We start from the raw sequence: 15,338 nt of genomic DNA on the forward strand, positions 1-15,338 counted from the left end.
AGGCTCTAGAAGGAGCTATTGAGTGGTCTAGGCTCTAAAAGGAGCTATTGGGTGGTCTAGGCTCTAGAAGGATCTATTGAGTGGTCTCTGCGATAGAAGGAGCTATTGAGTGGTCTAGGCTCTAGAAGGAGCTATTGAGTGGTCTAGGCTCTAGAAGGAGCTATTGGGTGGTCTAGGCTCTAGAAGGATCTATTGAGTGGTCTCTGCGACAGAAGGAGCTATTGAGTGGTCTCTGCGATAGAAGGAGCTATTGAGTGGTCTAGGCTCTAGAAGGATCTATTGTGTGGTCTAGGCTCTAGAAGGATCTATTGAGTGGTCTAGGCTCTAGAAGGAGCTATTGGGTGGTCTAGGCTCTAGAAGGAGCTATTGAGTGGTCTCTGCGACAGAAGGAGCTATTGAGTGGTCTCTGCGATAGAAGGAGCTATTGAGTGGTCTAGGCTCTAGAAGGATCTATTGTGTGGTCTAGGCTCTAGAAGGATCTATTGAGTGGTCTAGGCTCTAGAAGGATCTATTGAGTGGTCTAGGCTCTAGAAGGATCTATTGAGTGGTCTAGGCTTTAGAAGGATCTATTGTGTGGTCTAGGCTCTGGCTGTGTCTGTCATAGCTGAGGAGCATAGCTGACTGTATGGCAGCATGGCTGACTGTGTAGCTGACTGTATAACAGTAAAGCTGACTGTATAACAGTATAGCTGACTGTGTGGCGGAATGTATAGCAGTATAGCTGACTGTAAAGCTGACTGTGTAACAGTATAGCTGACTATAAAGCTGACTGTGTGGCGGAATGTATAGCAGTATAGCTGACTGTAAAGCTGACTGTGTAACAGTATAGCTGACTATAAAGCTGACTGTATTACAGTAAAGCTGACTGTATAACAGTATAGCTGACTGTAAAGCTGACTGTATAACAGTATAGCTGGCTAAAGCTGACTGTATAACAGTATAGCTGACTAAAGCTGACTGTATGACTGTGTGGCTGACTGTATAACAGTATAGCTGACTGTGTGGCTGACTGTACAGCAGTGTGGCTGACTGTATAGCAGTATAGCTGACTGTATAACAGTATAGCTGACTGTGTGGCTGACTATACAGCAGTGTGGCTGACTGTATAGCTGACTGTATAACAGTATAGCTGACTGTGTGGCTGACTGTATAGCGCTATGGCTGACTGTATAGCGCTATGGCTGACTGTATAGCGGTATGGCTGACTGTATGGCTGACTGTATAGCTGACTGTATAGCGCTATGGCTGACTGTATAGCGCTATGGCTGACTGTATAGCGCTATGGCTGACTGTACAGCGCTATGGCTGACTGTACAATGGTATGGCTGACTGTATAGCTGACTGTATAGTAGTATGGCTGACTGTATAGCAGTATGGCTGACTGTATAGCGCTATGGCTGACTGTATAGCGCTATGGCTGACTGTAGAGCTGACTGTATAGCGGTATGGCTGACTGTATAGCTGACTGTATAGCAGTATGGCTGACTGTATAGCGGTATGGCTGACTGTATAGCAGTATGGCTACCTGTATAGCAGTATGGCTGACTGTATAGCAGTATGGCTGACTGTATAGCTGACTGTATAGCAGTATGGCTGACTGTATAGCGCTATGGCTGACTGTATAGCGCTATGGCTGACTGTAGAGCTGACTGTATAGCGGTATGGCTGACTGTATAGCTGACTGTATAGCAGTATGGCTGACTGTATAGCGGTATGGCTGACTGTATAGCAGTATGGCTGACTGTATAGCAGTATGGCTGACTGTATAGCTGACTGCATAGCAGTATGGCTGACTGTATAGCGCTATGGCTGACTGTATAGCGCTATGGCTGACTGTAGAGCTGACTGTATAGCGGTATGGCTGACTGTATAGCGCTATGGCTGACTGTATAGCGCTATGGCTGACTGTAGAGCTGACTGTATAGCGGTATGGCTGACTGTATAGCGGTATGGCTGAATGTATAGCTGACTGTACAGCAGTGTGGCTGACTGTATAGCAGTATAGCTGACTGTATAACAGTATAGCTGACTGTGTGGCTGACTATACAGCAGTGTGGCTGACTGTATAGCTGACTGTATAACAGTATAGCTGACTGTGTGGCTGACTGTATAGCGCTATGGCTGACTGTATAGCGCTATGGCTGACTGTATAGCGCTATGGCTGACTGTATAGCGCTATGGCTGACTGTATAGCGCTATGGCTGACTGTATAGCGGTATGGCTGACTGTATGGCTGACTGTATAGCGCTATGGCTGACTGTATAGCGCTATGGCTGACTGTATAGCGCTATGGCTGACTGTACAGCGCTATGGCTGACTGTACAATGGTATGGCTGACTGTATAGCTGACTGTATAGTAGTATGGCTGACTGTATAGCGCTATGGCTGACTGTATAGCGCTATGGCTGACTGTATAGCGCTATGGCTGACTGTAGAGCTGACTGTATAGCGGTATGGCTGACTGTATAGCTGACTGTATAGCAGTATGGCTGACTGTATAGCGGTATGGCTGACTGTATAGCAGTATGGCTACCTGTATAGCAGTATGGCTGACTGTATAGCAGTATGGCTGACTGTATAGCTGACTGTATAGCAGTATGGCTGACTGTATAGCGCTATGGCTGACTGTATAGCGCTATGGCTGACTGTAGAGCTGACTGTATAGCGGTATGGCTGACTGTATAGCGGTATGGCTGACTGTATAGCAGTATGGCTGACTGTATAGCAGTATGGCTGACTGTATAGCAGTATGGCTGACTGTATAGCTGTATGGCTGACTGTATAGCTGACTGCATAGCAGTATGGCTGACTGTATAGCGCTATGGCTGACTGTATAGCGCTATGGCTGACTGTAGAGCGCTATGGCTGACTGTAGAGCTGACTGTATAGCGGTATGGCTGACTGTATAGCGCTATGGCTGACTGTATAGCGCTATGGCTGACTGTAGAGCTGACTGTATAGCGGTATGGCTGACTGTATAGCGGTATGGCTGACTGTATAGCTGACTGTATAGCGGTATGGCTGACTGTATAGCGGTATGGCTGACTGTATAGCGGTATGGCTGACTGTATAGCGGTATGGCTGACTGTATAGCAGTATGGCTGACTGTATAGCGCTATGGCTGACTGTATAGCGCTATGGCTGACTGTATAGCGCTATGGCTGACTGTATAGCGCTATGGCTGACTGTATAGCGCTATGGCTGACTGTAGAGCTGACTGTATAGCGGTATGGCTGACTGTAGAGCTGACTGTATAGCGGTATGGCTGCCTGTATAGCGGGGTATGGCTGACTGTATAGCGGTATGGCTGACTGTATAGCAGTATGGCTGACTGTATAGCGCTATGGCTGACTGTATAGCGCTATGGCTGACTGTATAGCGCTATGGCTGACTGTATAGCGCTATGGCTGACTGTATAACGCTATGGCTGACTGTATAGCGCTATGGCTGACTGTAGAGCTGACTGTATAGCGGTATGGCTGACTGTAGAGCTGACTGTATAGCGGTATGGCTGCCTGTATAGCGGGGTATGGCTGACTGTATAGCGGTATGGCTGGCTGTATAGCGGTATGGCTGACTGTATAGCAGTATGGCTGGCTGTATAGCGGTATGGCTGACTGTATAGCGGTATGGCTGACTGTATAGCGGTATGGCTGACTGTATAGCGGTATGGCTGACTGCATAGCGCTATGGCTGACTGCATAGCGCTATGGCTGACTGCATAGCGCTATGGCTGACTGCATAGCGCTATGGCTGACTGCATAGCGCTATGGCTGACTGCATAGCGCTATGGCTGACTGCATAGCGGCTGACTGTATGGCTGACTGTATAGCGGTATGGCTGACTGTATAGCGGTATGGCTGACTGTATAGAGGTATGGCTGACTGTATAGCGGTATGGCTGACTGCATAGCGGTATGGCTGACTGCATAGCGGTATGGCTGACTGCATAGCGGTATGGCTGACTGCATAGCGGTATGGCTGACTGCATAGCGGTATGGCTGACTGCATAGCGGTATGGCTGACTGCATAGCGGTATGGCTGACTGCATAGCTGACTGTATAGCAGTATGGCTGACTGTATACCGGTATGGCTGACTGTATAACGGTATGGCTGACTGTATAGCAGTATGTGTGTGTGACGGTCTGTGTGTGTGTCCCTCTCATCTCCCTCTTTCAGCCTTATGTCGGGTCCTACTGCCTCCTGCGTCATGACCAGCAGCAGCAGCGTCAGATCTACCCCCTGCTCAACCCCTTGCACCCCGCGCCGCCTCAGCCTGGCAGCCGAGTCCTTCACCAACCTGAGAGACTCCACCAAGACCATGAGCACTAGTGGAGGTCTGGTGCGGCTCCTCCAGGAGCGAGGCATCTCTGCAGCAGTCTACAACCCTCAGAGCTGGGACCGGGCAGACTGTAGCACCTCCATCCCAACTGGGGGGGTACCGTCGCTTCTACCGCCGCGGCCCCCTGACACCCTACCCTCCACGCCGCCCAACTCCCCAACCCACCGCTCCCTCTGTGCCAAACCCAGCAGCCCCGTGGGCCCCTTCGAACTCAGTCCCAGCGCCCCGCCCTATGACAACTTCCTGGCATCGAAGCCGGCCAGCTCCATCCTGAAGGAGGTGAGGGCAGAGGCCCAGAGCAGTGAGTCAGCAGACAGGGAGTGTCAGACTGACGTCAGCGTCCACAATCTGAAGCTGGTGGACAAGCTGAAGCGCTTCAGCGTGGTTGGGGCCGGCCCCTCTTTATCAGGGGCCACGGGGCCCACCATGCTGGGGCCCCTCAGCGGCCTCCACCGCCCTTCCCACTTCTGCCCTTCTGTGGTGACCAGTCCCATAGGGGGCCTCGGCCCCGCTCTGAACACAGGCATCCGCCGTAACCGCAGCTACCCGGCCGTGGTAGGAGCCGGCATGACTATGAAGGGCCCGGGGCCCCACAGCCCCACAGACATGCTCCTGGCTTCTTCCTCCAAACTCCCCAGACAGACTAGTCTCAATGATGGGTGAATGAATGTTGACTTTTCTCTTCTGTCTGTCACCTGTCAGATGAGTTGGATGTATATATATCTGCTGTATGAGTCCCCGGTCTGTGACAAATCAACTCTGTGCCTGAAAGAGATGCCCTTTCTTTTTACAGTGCATTTTGTATCAATGCTAATTATTTTGTCTTCCTTTCTTTCTCTATTCTGTCTCTCTCCTCTCCTCTCTTTCTCTCTCTTCTCTCCTGTCCTCTCTTTCTCTCTCTTCTCTCCTCTCCTCTCTTTCTCTATTGTCTCTCTCTCCTCTCCTGTCCTCTTTCTCTATTGTCTCTCTCTCCTCTCCTGTCCTCTTTCTCTATTCTGTCTCGCTCTCTCTTCTCTCCTGTCCTCTTTCTCTATTCTCTCCTCTCCTCTCTTTCTCTATTCTGTCTCTCTCTCCTCTCCTCTCTTTCTCTCTCTTCTCTCCTCTCCTCTCTTTCTCTCTCCTCTCCTGTCCTCTCTTTCTCTATTGTCTCTCTCTCCTCTCCTGTCCTCTTTCTCTATTCTGTCTCGCTCTCTCTTCTCTCCTGTCCTCTTTCTCTATTCTGTCTCTCCTCTCCTCTCTTTCTCTATTCTGTCTCTCTCTCCTCTCCTGTCCTCTTTCTCTATTCTGTCTCTCCTCTCCTGTCCTCTTTCTCTATTCTGTCTCTCCTCCTCTCTTTCTCTATTCTCTCTCCTGTCCTCTTTCTCTATTCTGTCTCTCTCTCCTCTCTTTCTCTGTCCTCTTTTCTCTCTGCTTACAAGCCTCAGTAAATAGTACCATGATGTGTTATTGTTTTATTGTTGATTGGCCCTGCAGATCGGTAGGCTGAAGAAGATGTACTGTAGCACCTGTTATCTGTTTAGGAAATGGAGCGCTTCCAAGCCCAGGTAAACTCATATTAAAAATCTATTTATTTTATTCCCAGGTCTAAACGTATACATGTGGAGATAAAACACTCTCTTCCTGTTAATTAGCTAATGAGTGGCAAGCAGTACCAACGAACGCACCTTAAGTGGTATTTAAGGGTGTTCAGTGACATCATGACAATATGCACATAACTAAGACCTTTATTGAGGAAATGAAATGTTGGAGGTACAGTATTCATACTACTAGCTAGCACAATACTGGGCAACAACACATGTTATTCACCTCAAAGTTGATCCAAATAAAGAGTGGGAAGGAGCCACACTTGAAGCTAAGAGGGATGCATGGATGTTTGCCGTGAATTAATAGGCTATGGTTTGAACTTGGATACATTGTAACAGACCAACATGATTTATAGACATGTGTGTGCAGTGCGAGTATGTGAGCGTGTGTGTATAAAGTTGTTGAAAGATTTACCTATAGGCCTAGATAGTCTAAGAAAGGCTTGAGTCATTTGGTTAAGGTGATAATCAGATATACAGGACATTTCAACCAGAGCCCACTAACTGCTGTCTCCCAATACAAAAGGTGTGTAGAAGAGTTCTCTGGGAGGGACGCGGTTGACTTTTATGAGAGAAACATTATACAAGTTAGATTTTTCTTCTGACTTTCATCTTTCTGGTAACAAGCTTTGGTGACTGAACTGTTAGCTTTAAACTAAAGCCCCTGTACTGTAAATGAAGTTGAGGAACGGAGAGATGGAGGGAATACGTCCTAGTGCCTCATACTTTACATAGTTCCACTGTTGTTGGACTGACTGATCTGTCTGCTTCCTCCCTGGTATGAGCAGACAACTGCTTTGTGTTCTGAGGATATCCTCCTCGTACGAGTTTTAACTTGAACTGCAGAGAAGATGAGCTCTCGTTACATCTTGGATAGATGCAGTATATGTGTTGAAATAAAGAAGAAACGCCTATTATTTATCATTAACTTCTGACAAAAGTAGAGATTCGTCCTTGCTGACATTGTGTGTAACTTGAATAGCCTTTGAATGTATTGATTAACAGCAGAAAATATGATGTCCAAATGTGTCTGTTGATTTAAATGATGGTTTTACTGCATTTCAACCACAAAGGGAATTATTATTATACTACTTGTACATTGTAAATGGTATGTATGCAATGAATTTAGCCATGTTAACTATTTTTTAATAAACTAGAATATATATAGATATATAAGGGACAAAAATGTTGTTCAGGCCATGAAGTGGTCAGAACACTGGTTTAAAAACAAGGGTTTTGTGTTCCGGAATTTCAAGAGCACCAATTTGCAAAAAAAAAGGCTATTATCAATAAAACAATTGATATGACCTGCTTGCTTTCATGTCTTTTATTTATCCGTCTATGTAGTGTTGGTTGGAGTTCACTACAGACAAAATAATAACATCGTGTTTGGAGCACAAATCACCAGAAATCCTCATGATAATGAAGCGTTTATGAAGACATGTACTTGACAACTGTTGTTTCATGGTGTTTCACCAGACTGGTGCCCACACAGCTTTATGAGGACAATATGGACCGAGCTACAACACGTGTTCACAAGGGAAAGATCTTGGCCTCTGTTTCATGCAATTAGATGACTATTTGAGAATTTCAGTGTTGTTGGAACCAAGTGCATTGTGTTGCGGGTCCATTACTACAGACAGCAGCAGAAATAAACCCACTACTCATTCAGCTGTTCCCCTAAGTGCTCTTTCAGTGCCCTTTTCTCCATGTTCAAGGAAGTCCTCTCTTTTGTTTGTAATTAGTGGGAACATCTGGTATGATCACACATCCACTTGAACAACAAGCCACTTGATATTCACAGATGGATAAAACGTAGCAGGTAGCCTCATGGTTAAGGCATTGGGTCAGTAGCTGAAAGATTGCTGGTTCGAATACCGGAGCCAACAAGGTGAAATAAATCATCTGTCACTGTGCCCTTGAGCAAGGCACTTAACCCTAATTGCTCCAGGGTGATGGTGATAATGGCCATGATTCCACTCCCTTCAGGTGTTTTAGGGAGAGTTGGAATATGCAATTATTTATGTTGATTTGTTTTTGCATTATTATAAGGTTGTTCAATGAAATATGCTGGAGCTCTTGTTCTATTCAACATATTCACATTTTCTTAGTGATATTTGTAGTGTCTTACAAACCAATTGATGATCAAATTGACGTTTGACTTGCATTATCATAGACTTCAAAGGAGGTTGTTGATGCCCCCAAAAAAATATATTCAAGGAACTGAAATGATTCATCCTTTTTGGGATCTGCACAAGTTTTCCGAAATGTTTAGTGGTCCTACATAATCCCCCCTACCTGCCATCTCTCTAGGTCTGTCAAATCACTGTCTCCCTGTGGGGTCTCACCATCCCCAGTCCCAACCTTCTAGCATCTCATTGAGCCTAACGTGGACCCAGCAGTTAGTCACTGTCTGTTGTAAATGCGCACCAATACATGTAATTGCCCCAGCAGCAGATGTTTCATGTTTTTCTGTATTTTATTGCCATGCTTTATTATGCAACAGATCCCTCCCTACTCCCACCTCATCCTCCTCTTCTACTCCTTCTCCCCTCCTCATCCTCCCCTTCTCCTCATCCTCCTCTTCTACTCCTTCTCCCCTCCTCATCCTCCCCTTCTCCTCATCCTCCTCTTCTACTCATTCTCCCCTCCTCATCCTCCCCTTCTCCTCATCCTCCTCTTCTACTCATTCTCCCCTCCACATCCTCCCCTTCTCCTCATCCTCCTCTCCTCCACCTCCCCTCATCCTCCTCTCCTCATCCTCCCCTTCTCCTCATCCTCCTCTTCTACTCCTTCTCCCCTCCTCATCCTCCCCTTCTCCTCATCCTCTTCTCCACTTCCCCTCATCCTCCTCCCCTCCTCTGCCTCCCCTCATCCTCCCCTCCTCCACCTCTCCTCATCCTCCCCGTCTCCCCTCCTCTGCCTCCCCTCAGCCCCCCTGATTCTCCCTTTCTCCTCACCCTCCCATTCTCCTCTCCACCTCCGCTCATCCTCCCCTCCTCACCCTCCCATTTTCCCCTCCTAACCCTCCCCTTCTCCCCTCCTTACCCTCCCATTTTCCCCTCCTCACCCTCCCATTTTCCCCTCCTCACCCTCCGCTTCTCCCCTCCTCTGCTTCCCCTCATCCTCCCCTCCTTCTCCCCTCTGCCTCCCCTCCTCCGCCTCCTGCCTCCCATCCCACAACGAAAACCTGTCGCAAATAATTAAATCAGCTCATTGAGGGACACCTGTGCTAGCATTAGTGCAGCGCTAGCCAAGCTTTATGCTCACAACAGTGCAATCCAAGCCAAGCCATTGTCTCTCCAATGCACCCAAGTGGTACTCCATCCAATATTTGTTAAGCTGCGTGCTTTGTCTAATGTAAAAACCCAGGCTCTATTTGTCTCCTCTGTGTTCCGGTTTATCTATTTAGTGACTGAGATGTGATATTGCCTCTGTTATTGCCGCTACAATCACACTCTAAGGCCGTGTGTCTGAAAAAGTAGATTTGGAGGACGGCTCGTTAACAAAAATGCTCTTGCTCTTTCATTCAGTCCGAGTGATGTGCTGGGCTGCTGTAGGTACAGTGGGTCCATAAGAAGACAAGTTGCTCAGGGAGGTATCACTTTCAGACCTAAATTCTGTGTGCTGCTAATACACCCACTGTAGTCTCTGACGGTCTAACCTCCCTGTACCTTCTGCATTATGAGGAGGATCTTGCTGTATGTTGCTGCATCTCTGTGGCTCAGTGATGACTAGAGCTGTGAACAATGTGTGGCAACTGTGGTCCAGCATAATAGGGGAGCAAATATGAGTCAGATGAGCCGTTGTGTAACATTATTTGTAAATGACAAATAGAGCAAGCCATGAGCCCACTAAACACACTAGACTGCATGGCACTTAGGAATACAATGAGCCCAAGGCCTTAGTGTTTGGAAACACTATGGAGAAGGACGTTATATTATGCAGACTTGGTTGATTCTACTACAAAATCTGTCTGGTTAGGTATCTGTGTGTTTTAAGGACATCGGACTGTGTATAGGGTACATGTAAGAAAAGCATCAAACTTTTTTTGTTTTCTTCAAAAATCTGTATACGTACTGTATATATATATATTGCTTCATATCAGTTTTACAAACACATTTACATCAAATACATCATAATAAATATAGCTTTTGGGGACAATGATTTTTTTGTTTTCTGATAATCGAGATGGATTTAGTGGTGGTGCGTCTGTTTCTATGAGGAGTACTCCTCGTACTCCTCTGCACTGCGGCGTCCGAAGTCCATCCAGCCCAGGTAGTCTCTGTCCTTTATCTTGTGGCTGGGACCCGGACCGCTGGCTCTGCTGCTCAGGGACGAGCTCCTCTGCAATGATCCTGGAACCAGGGAATTTGAGGGGTTACTTTTCTCCAGCACAATCCTTCAGCTTTTTACCAAAGAAATGGAGCTTGTGCATTGTTTGAATCCCAGATTGCCCTTTAAAAACTACATTATATTCTAATGCATATGGATATAAAATATATTTCTATGTCTGGCACAGAGACAGATGTCACATAGCATCTATACTGTAACAGGCACTGGAGTCTCCTGTTGGTATAACCGTATTCATTTGATTGTATCATTAAATGAAAGAACATAATATAATTAATCCTAGAAAGCATCCTGTCCTTATGACTGTTTGGGATCAGGGTAACACCACTCCTTTATGTTGGATCATAACATGTTTCTTAATCATTTTCTGTTCCAGGGATCAGGGAAGACCTATTGGATTAAAACAAATGGACACTTGTTAATGACTAAATCAGTGTTGGCTAGCTATCTGATGGAACCATTCAGCAACATCCGCTCAGCATCATCCCAGGGATGATTATGAATCCACTTACATAGAGGACCATGCTTAAAATACATTATGAATCCATCCGTCATTATGAATCCACTGGAGACACTGACTGTTTCATTCTTTGGCATGTACTTCTGTGTGTAAATATTCATTATTATGTGTGTAGATGTTCTGGCCCTCTTCAGAGGAGTTAAGGATATCTACAAACTGCACTAACCTACACAACGTTTGTAGAGTTCCTTTTAAAATGGCAAAATATAGCCATTTATTTGATTGTTTATAAAAGTCAAGTCCAGTTTGAGCAGGGCCAGATGACAGCAGCATGACACAGCCATGACTGGATTGTGACACCCAGAGAGATGAATGATGACAGAGGAGAGAGAGGAAGGATGGAGGGAGGCTTTCTTTCTCTAACAATCTCATATTTCTTCATCTCTCTGTTACGTGATGAAAACCACTGGAGGGAAGGCCTCCTCTGTCTGGATAATTCCCACTATCAACTTTCTCCTCCATGGCTGTCTCTCGTACTGTGAGACTTCTCTTCCTTCTCAGAGGAAAAGTGCTTTAACTATAGAGATGGGAAAGCTATCAGAGTGGAGATGATGCCAATCCAAAACTCATACAAGGTTACTGTGCTGAGTCCCAAATGGTACCCTATTCCCTAAATAGTACACTACTTTTGATCAGAGCGCTATGTGCCCTGGTCAAAGTAGTGCACTACATAGAGAATACGGTGACTTAATACATGACTTAATATAATTGGTGACTTAGTTCATGAGTGAGGGATACTAGGATTGTGATAACATACAACCCTAGAATATGATATTTAGGAACAAACTTTTAACATTGGTCTATTTTACTTGAACAAACATTTAACAGATGCCATGGCTTACCTTTCCTGGATATCAATCTTGCCAGTAGTTCGCGCAGGCTGGTGCGGGGGTCCTCTGCCTCGTCCTCTGCCGGTTTGGAGAAGGGGATGAGCTGGCCACTGGAGGGTGCTGAGCGGGTGTGGCGTGTGTGTTGGGGAGACATAACGCTGTCGAGCTGGGGGGGCTCAGGCTTGTCCTCATCCTGCGAGTGCGACGGGCGCCCCAAACTGCTGCCAGAGAACGCAGCCAGCAGTACACATACACAGATGCCTGCATTCATTGCTGACGGAGGGGGCACAGAGAGAGGGAGGGGGCACAGAGAGAGAGAGGGAGTAGGCACAGAGAGAGGGAGGGGGCACAGGGAGGGGGCACAGAGAGAGAGAGGGAGGGGGCACAGAGAGAGGGAGGGGGCACAGAGAGAGAGAGGGAGGTGGCACAGAGAGAGAGAGGGAGGGGGCACAGAGAGAGAGAGAGAGATGGACAGAACATCAGAAAAGATTAGCATCAAAAGAGAACATGAATTAACATCTCTGCATAGATCTGTATTACATTTGAGTCTTTAAAAAAATATGTTTTACAAGGAATACCATGATTGTTTTTCTTGTGACACAACTGAAACCTTTTTGTTGCATTATGCAGCACAGGGGTAGAAGGCAATTAGCCAAAACAATACATTTTGTTAAAACAAAATTAAAGTGCCCTTTCCCACCCAATATGAATTGACCAGTCATATAAGTTGTAGGGAAGTAATACTGATGGATGAGTCTTTCCTGTTGAAATATAATCCTGGAGGAAAGAACCAACGCAATTAGGCAGCGATCCATGTTATCGGCTTCTTCAGCTTCCAGTCAGGAGAATTTACTTTTCTACCATAAGACGCCTCAGAGGCAGAAAAAACAGACTCTTCTCTGTTTAAAGAGCCATTGAAAATTACTCTCCCGGGTGAAGATGTCTTCATACCACCAATGGACTAGTGAATAATTCATGTAGATTCAACAAACAAGAACTGTCTGGGTTGTATAGAATTAAAACAAATATAGAAGGACAGCATTCCAAAGGAAGGTTTATTCAGGCAGCAATAATACATCAGATATTGAACAGGAGTCAGGACACACCATCATTTCTCAAACTAGCTACAGTGAATGAATGTCGATACATTAATTCCAGACAGATTTCATATGAAAAACACAATTACGTCCTCACATAATTGACTGGAACCCAGTTGGATTATTGACCTGAACTTAAACCCTGTACTTCAATTGTAGAGAACCCATTGTGCAAGGAATTAGTCCCATGCTCCAAGTGTTCATTAAGCTTCTTTACTGATAACCACAGCGACCTCACAGCAGAAAAATTAGAAAAAGAAATAGCCACACAAAGTTCAATTACCTTCAGTCAGTCCACACAGGCTGGGCTCAACAGTCTGATAACAGTAGAGGAGAGGAGTGTACAGTAGAGGGAGTACAGCTGGAACAGACAGCGGGACACTTCTCCTGAAGGTGCAGGACTGACCCTTATATACCCGGAGTGGGAGGGCCGGTCCCTGGAGCGGAGCGTTTGCATCCTGTCGTGTATTTGCTCATCGCTGACGCAGTAACGGGATAGACGCACTCTCCGCCTCCTTCAGAGAGGGACAGGGCACCACCCTGGACCCACTACACTCCCCACGCTCCTCTCTCCTCTCCTCTGATGCTGACGCACTAGGGAACAAGAGGGGGAGAGGGTCAAAGATCATAACAACCACTCCCCACACCCCCCTCCCCCAAAAACAAGGTCGTATTCATTAGGACACTTTTTTTTATATTGGGTGTGTTCAGGTATAATCACTCATAGTTTCAGTCCATTTTCTTCCGTTTGGTTCCTAATGAATATGACCCAGAAGTAAGCCCCTCTCCTAGACCCCAGTCAGCAGCCTCACCACCCCCCACCCCATCAGCCTCCGTCTCCAGACAGTGATAGGCTAATCCTTCTCCCTCATTAGAGAGACTGCTGCCTGATTAATATGGGGATGCACATCTGGTTGTGTGCCTGGGAATGAAACACAAGGCACGATCTCTTAAAGGTCTTTTAAAGTTGTCTAACTGAAGGACATGGAGATTATGTTTTTTCAGGATTACGTATACCACAGGAGGTTGGTAGCACCTTCATTGGGGAGGAAGTGGTAATGGTTGGAGTGGAATAAGTGGAATGTTTTCAAATACATCAGACACATGATCTCCCATGTATTTAATACCGCTCCATGTTCTGGACATTATTATGAGCCATCCTCCCCTCAGCAGCCTCCTGTGATTCATACACTGTATCATTAGAGAATTAAACAGTCCTCCCCTCATCAGCCTCCTGTGATTCATACACTGTATCATTAGAGAATTAAACAGTCCTCCCCTCAGCAGCCTCCTGTGATTCATACACTGTATCGTTAGAGAATTAAACAGTTCTCCCCTCAGCAGCCTCCTGTGATTCATACACTGTATCACTAGAGAATTAAACAGTTCTCCCCTCAGCAGCCTCCTGTGATTCATACACTGTATCGTTAGAGAATTAAACAGTCTTCTCCCCTCAGCAGCCTCCTGTGATTCATACACTGTATCATTAGAGAATTAAACAGTTCTCCCCCCAGCAGCCTCCTGTGATTCATACACTGTATCGTTAGAGAATTAAACAGTTCTCCCCTCAGCAGCCTCCTGTGATTCATACACTGTATCATTAGATAAATAAACAGTCCTCCCCTCAGCAGCCTCCTGTGATTCATACACTGTATCGTTAGAGAATTAAACAGTCCTCCCCTCAGCAGCCTCCTGTGATTCATACACTGTATCGTTAGAGAATTAAACAGTCCTCCCCTCAGCAGCCTCCTGTGATTCATACACTGTATCATTAGAGAATTAAACAGTTCTCCCCTCAGCAGCCTCCTGTGATTCATACACTGTATCGTTAGAGAATTAAACAGTTCTCCCCTCAGCAGCCTCCTGTGATTCATACACTGTATCGTTAGAGAATTAAACAGTTCTCCCCTCAGCAGCCTCCTGTGATTCATACACTGTATCGTTAGAGAATTAAACAGTTCTCCCCTCAGCAGCCTCCTGTGATTCATACACTGTATCATTAGAGAATTAAACAGTTCTCCCCTCAGCAGCCTCCTGTGATTCATACATTGTATCGTTAGAGAATTAAACAGTTCTCCCCTCAGCAGCCTCCTGTGATTCATACACTGTATCGTTAGAGAATTAAACAGTCCTCCCCTCATCAGCCTCCTGTGATTCATACACTGTATCATTAGAGAATTAAACAGTTCTCCCCTCAGCAGCCTCCTGTGATTCATACACTGTATCATTAGAGAATTAAACAGTTCTCCCCTCAGCAGCCTCCTGTGATTCATATACTGTATCATTAGAGAATTAAACAGTCTTCTCCCCTCAGCAGCCTCCTGTGATTCATACACTGTATCATTAGAGAATTAAACAGTTCTCCCCTCATCAGCCTCCTGTGATTCATACACTGTATCATTAGAGAATTAAACAGTCCTCCCCTCAGCAGCCTCCTGTGATTCATACACTGTATCATTAGAGAATTAAACAGTTCTCCCCTCAGCAGCCTCATACATCAAGATAGTGGTTTTAAATATAGGTTCCTTTAATATTTGTATAACTAACACATTACTCATTGCTGTTGTAACATTATTTAATTCATTGTTCTTAAGCCCAGTTGACTTTTCTAACG

General features: G+C 45.9%; 2 protein-coding genes across 21 annotated transcripts in view; one reads left to right on the forward strand and one right to left on the reverse strand.

Annotated features, from left to right (window-relative positions):
- Positions 1-7,231, forward strand: part of LOC110507508 (trafficking kinesin-binding protein 1) — a 92,450-nt gene extending 85,219 nt beyond the window's left edge. For all 20 annotated transcript variants that reach the window (XM_090188882.1, XM_090188828.1, XM_090188819.1 and 17 more), the window contains one exon: positions 4,179-7,231. Coding sequence is in view for 10 of the 20 variants with exons in the window: in XM_090188828.1 (XP_090044954.1) it covers positions 4,179-5,004 (826 nt within the window). In the remaining 10 variants the exon portion in view is untranslated. The remainder of the gene's footprint in view (positions 1-4,178) is intronic.
- Positions 7,232-9,159: 1,928 nt separating this feature from the next.
- LOC118944827 (cholecystokinin) lies at positions 9,160-13,251 on the reverse strand. Its single transcript, XM_090188889.1, has 3 exons — positions 13,008-13,251; positions 11,640-11,900; positions 9,160-10,282 (listed from the first exon to the last, which is right to left on the reverse strand). The coding sequence occupies exons 2-3, from the start codon at positions 11,896-11,898 to the stop codon at positions 10,143-10,145; spliced, it is 399 nt and encodes a 132-aa protein (XP_090045015.1). The 5' UTR covers positions 11,899-11,900; positions 13,008-13,251; the 3' UTR covers positions 9,160-10,142.
- Positions 13,252-15,338: the final 2,087 nt, after the last annotated feature.

The sequence above is a fragment of the Oncorhynchus mykiss genome, chromosome 2 (genome assembly GCF_057628025.1).
Source record: "Oncorhynchus mykiss isolate SJ-2025 chromosome 2, ASM5762802v1, whole genome shotgun sequence".
NCBI classification, from domain to species: Eukaryota; Metazoa; Chordata; class Actinopteri; order Salmoniformes; family Salmonidae; genus Oncorhynchus; species Oncorhynchus mykiss.

Excerpts from the sequence above, each read along its gene's own strand:
- LOC118944827 (XM_090188889.1), bottom strand. The coding sequence starts at position 11,898 with ATGAATGCAGGCATCTGTGTATGTGTACTGCTGGCTGCGTTCTCTGGC. Across the intron at positions 10,283-11,639 it reads AAGATTGATATCCAGGAAAG|GATCATTGCAGAGGAGCTCG; the intron begins GTAAGCCATGGC and ends CCCTGGTTCCAG.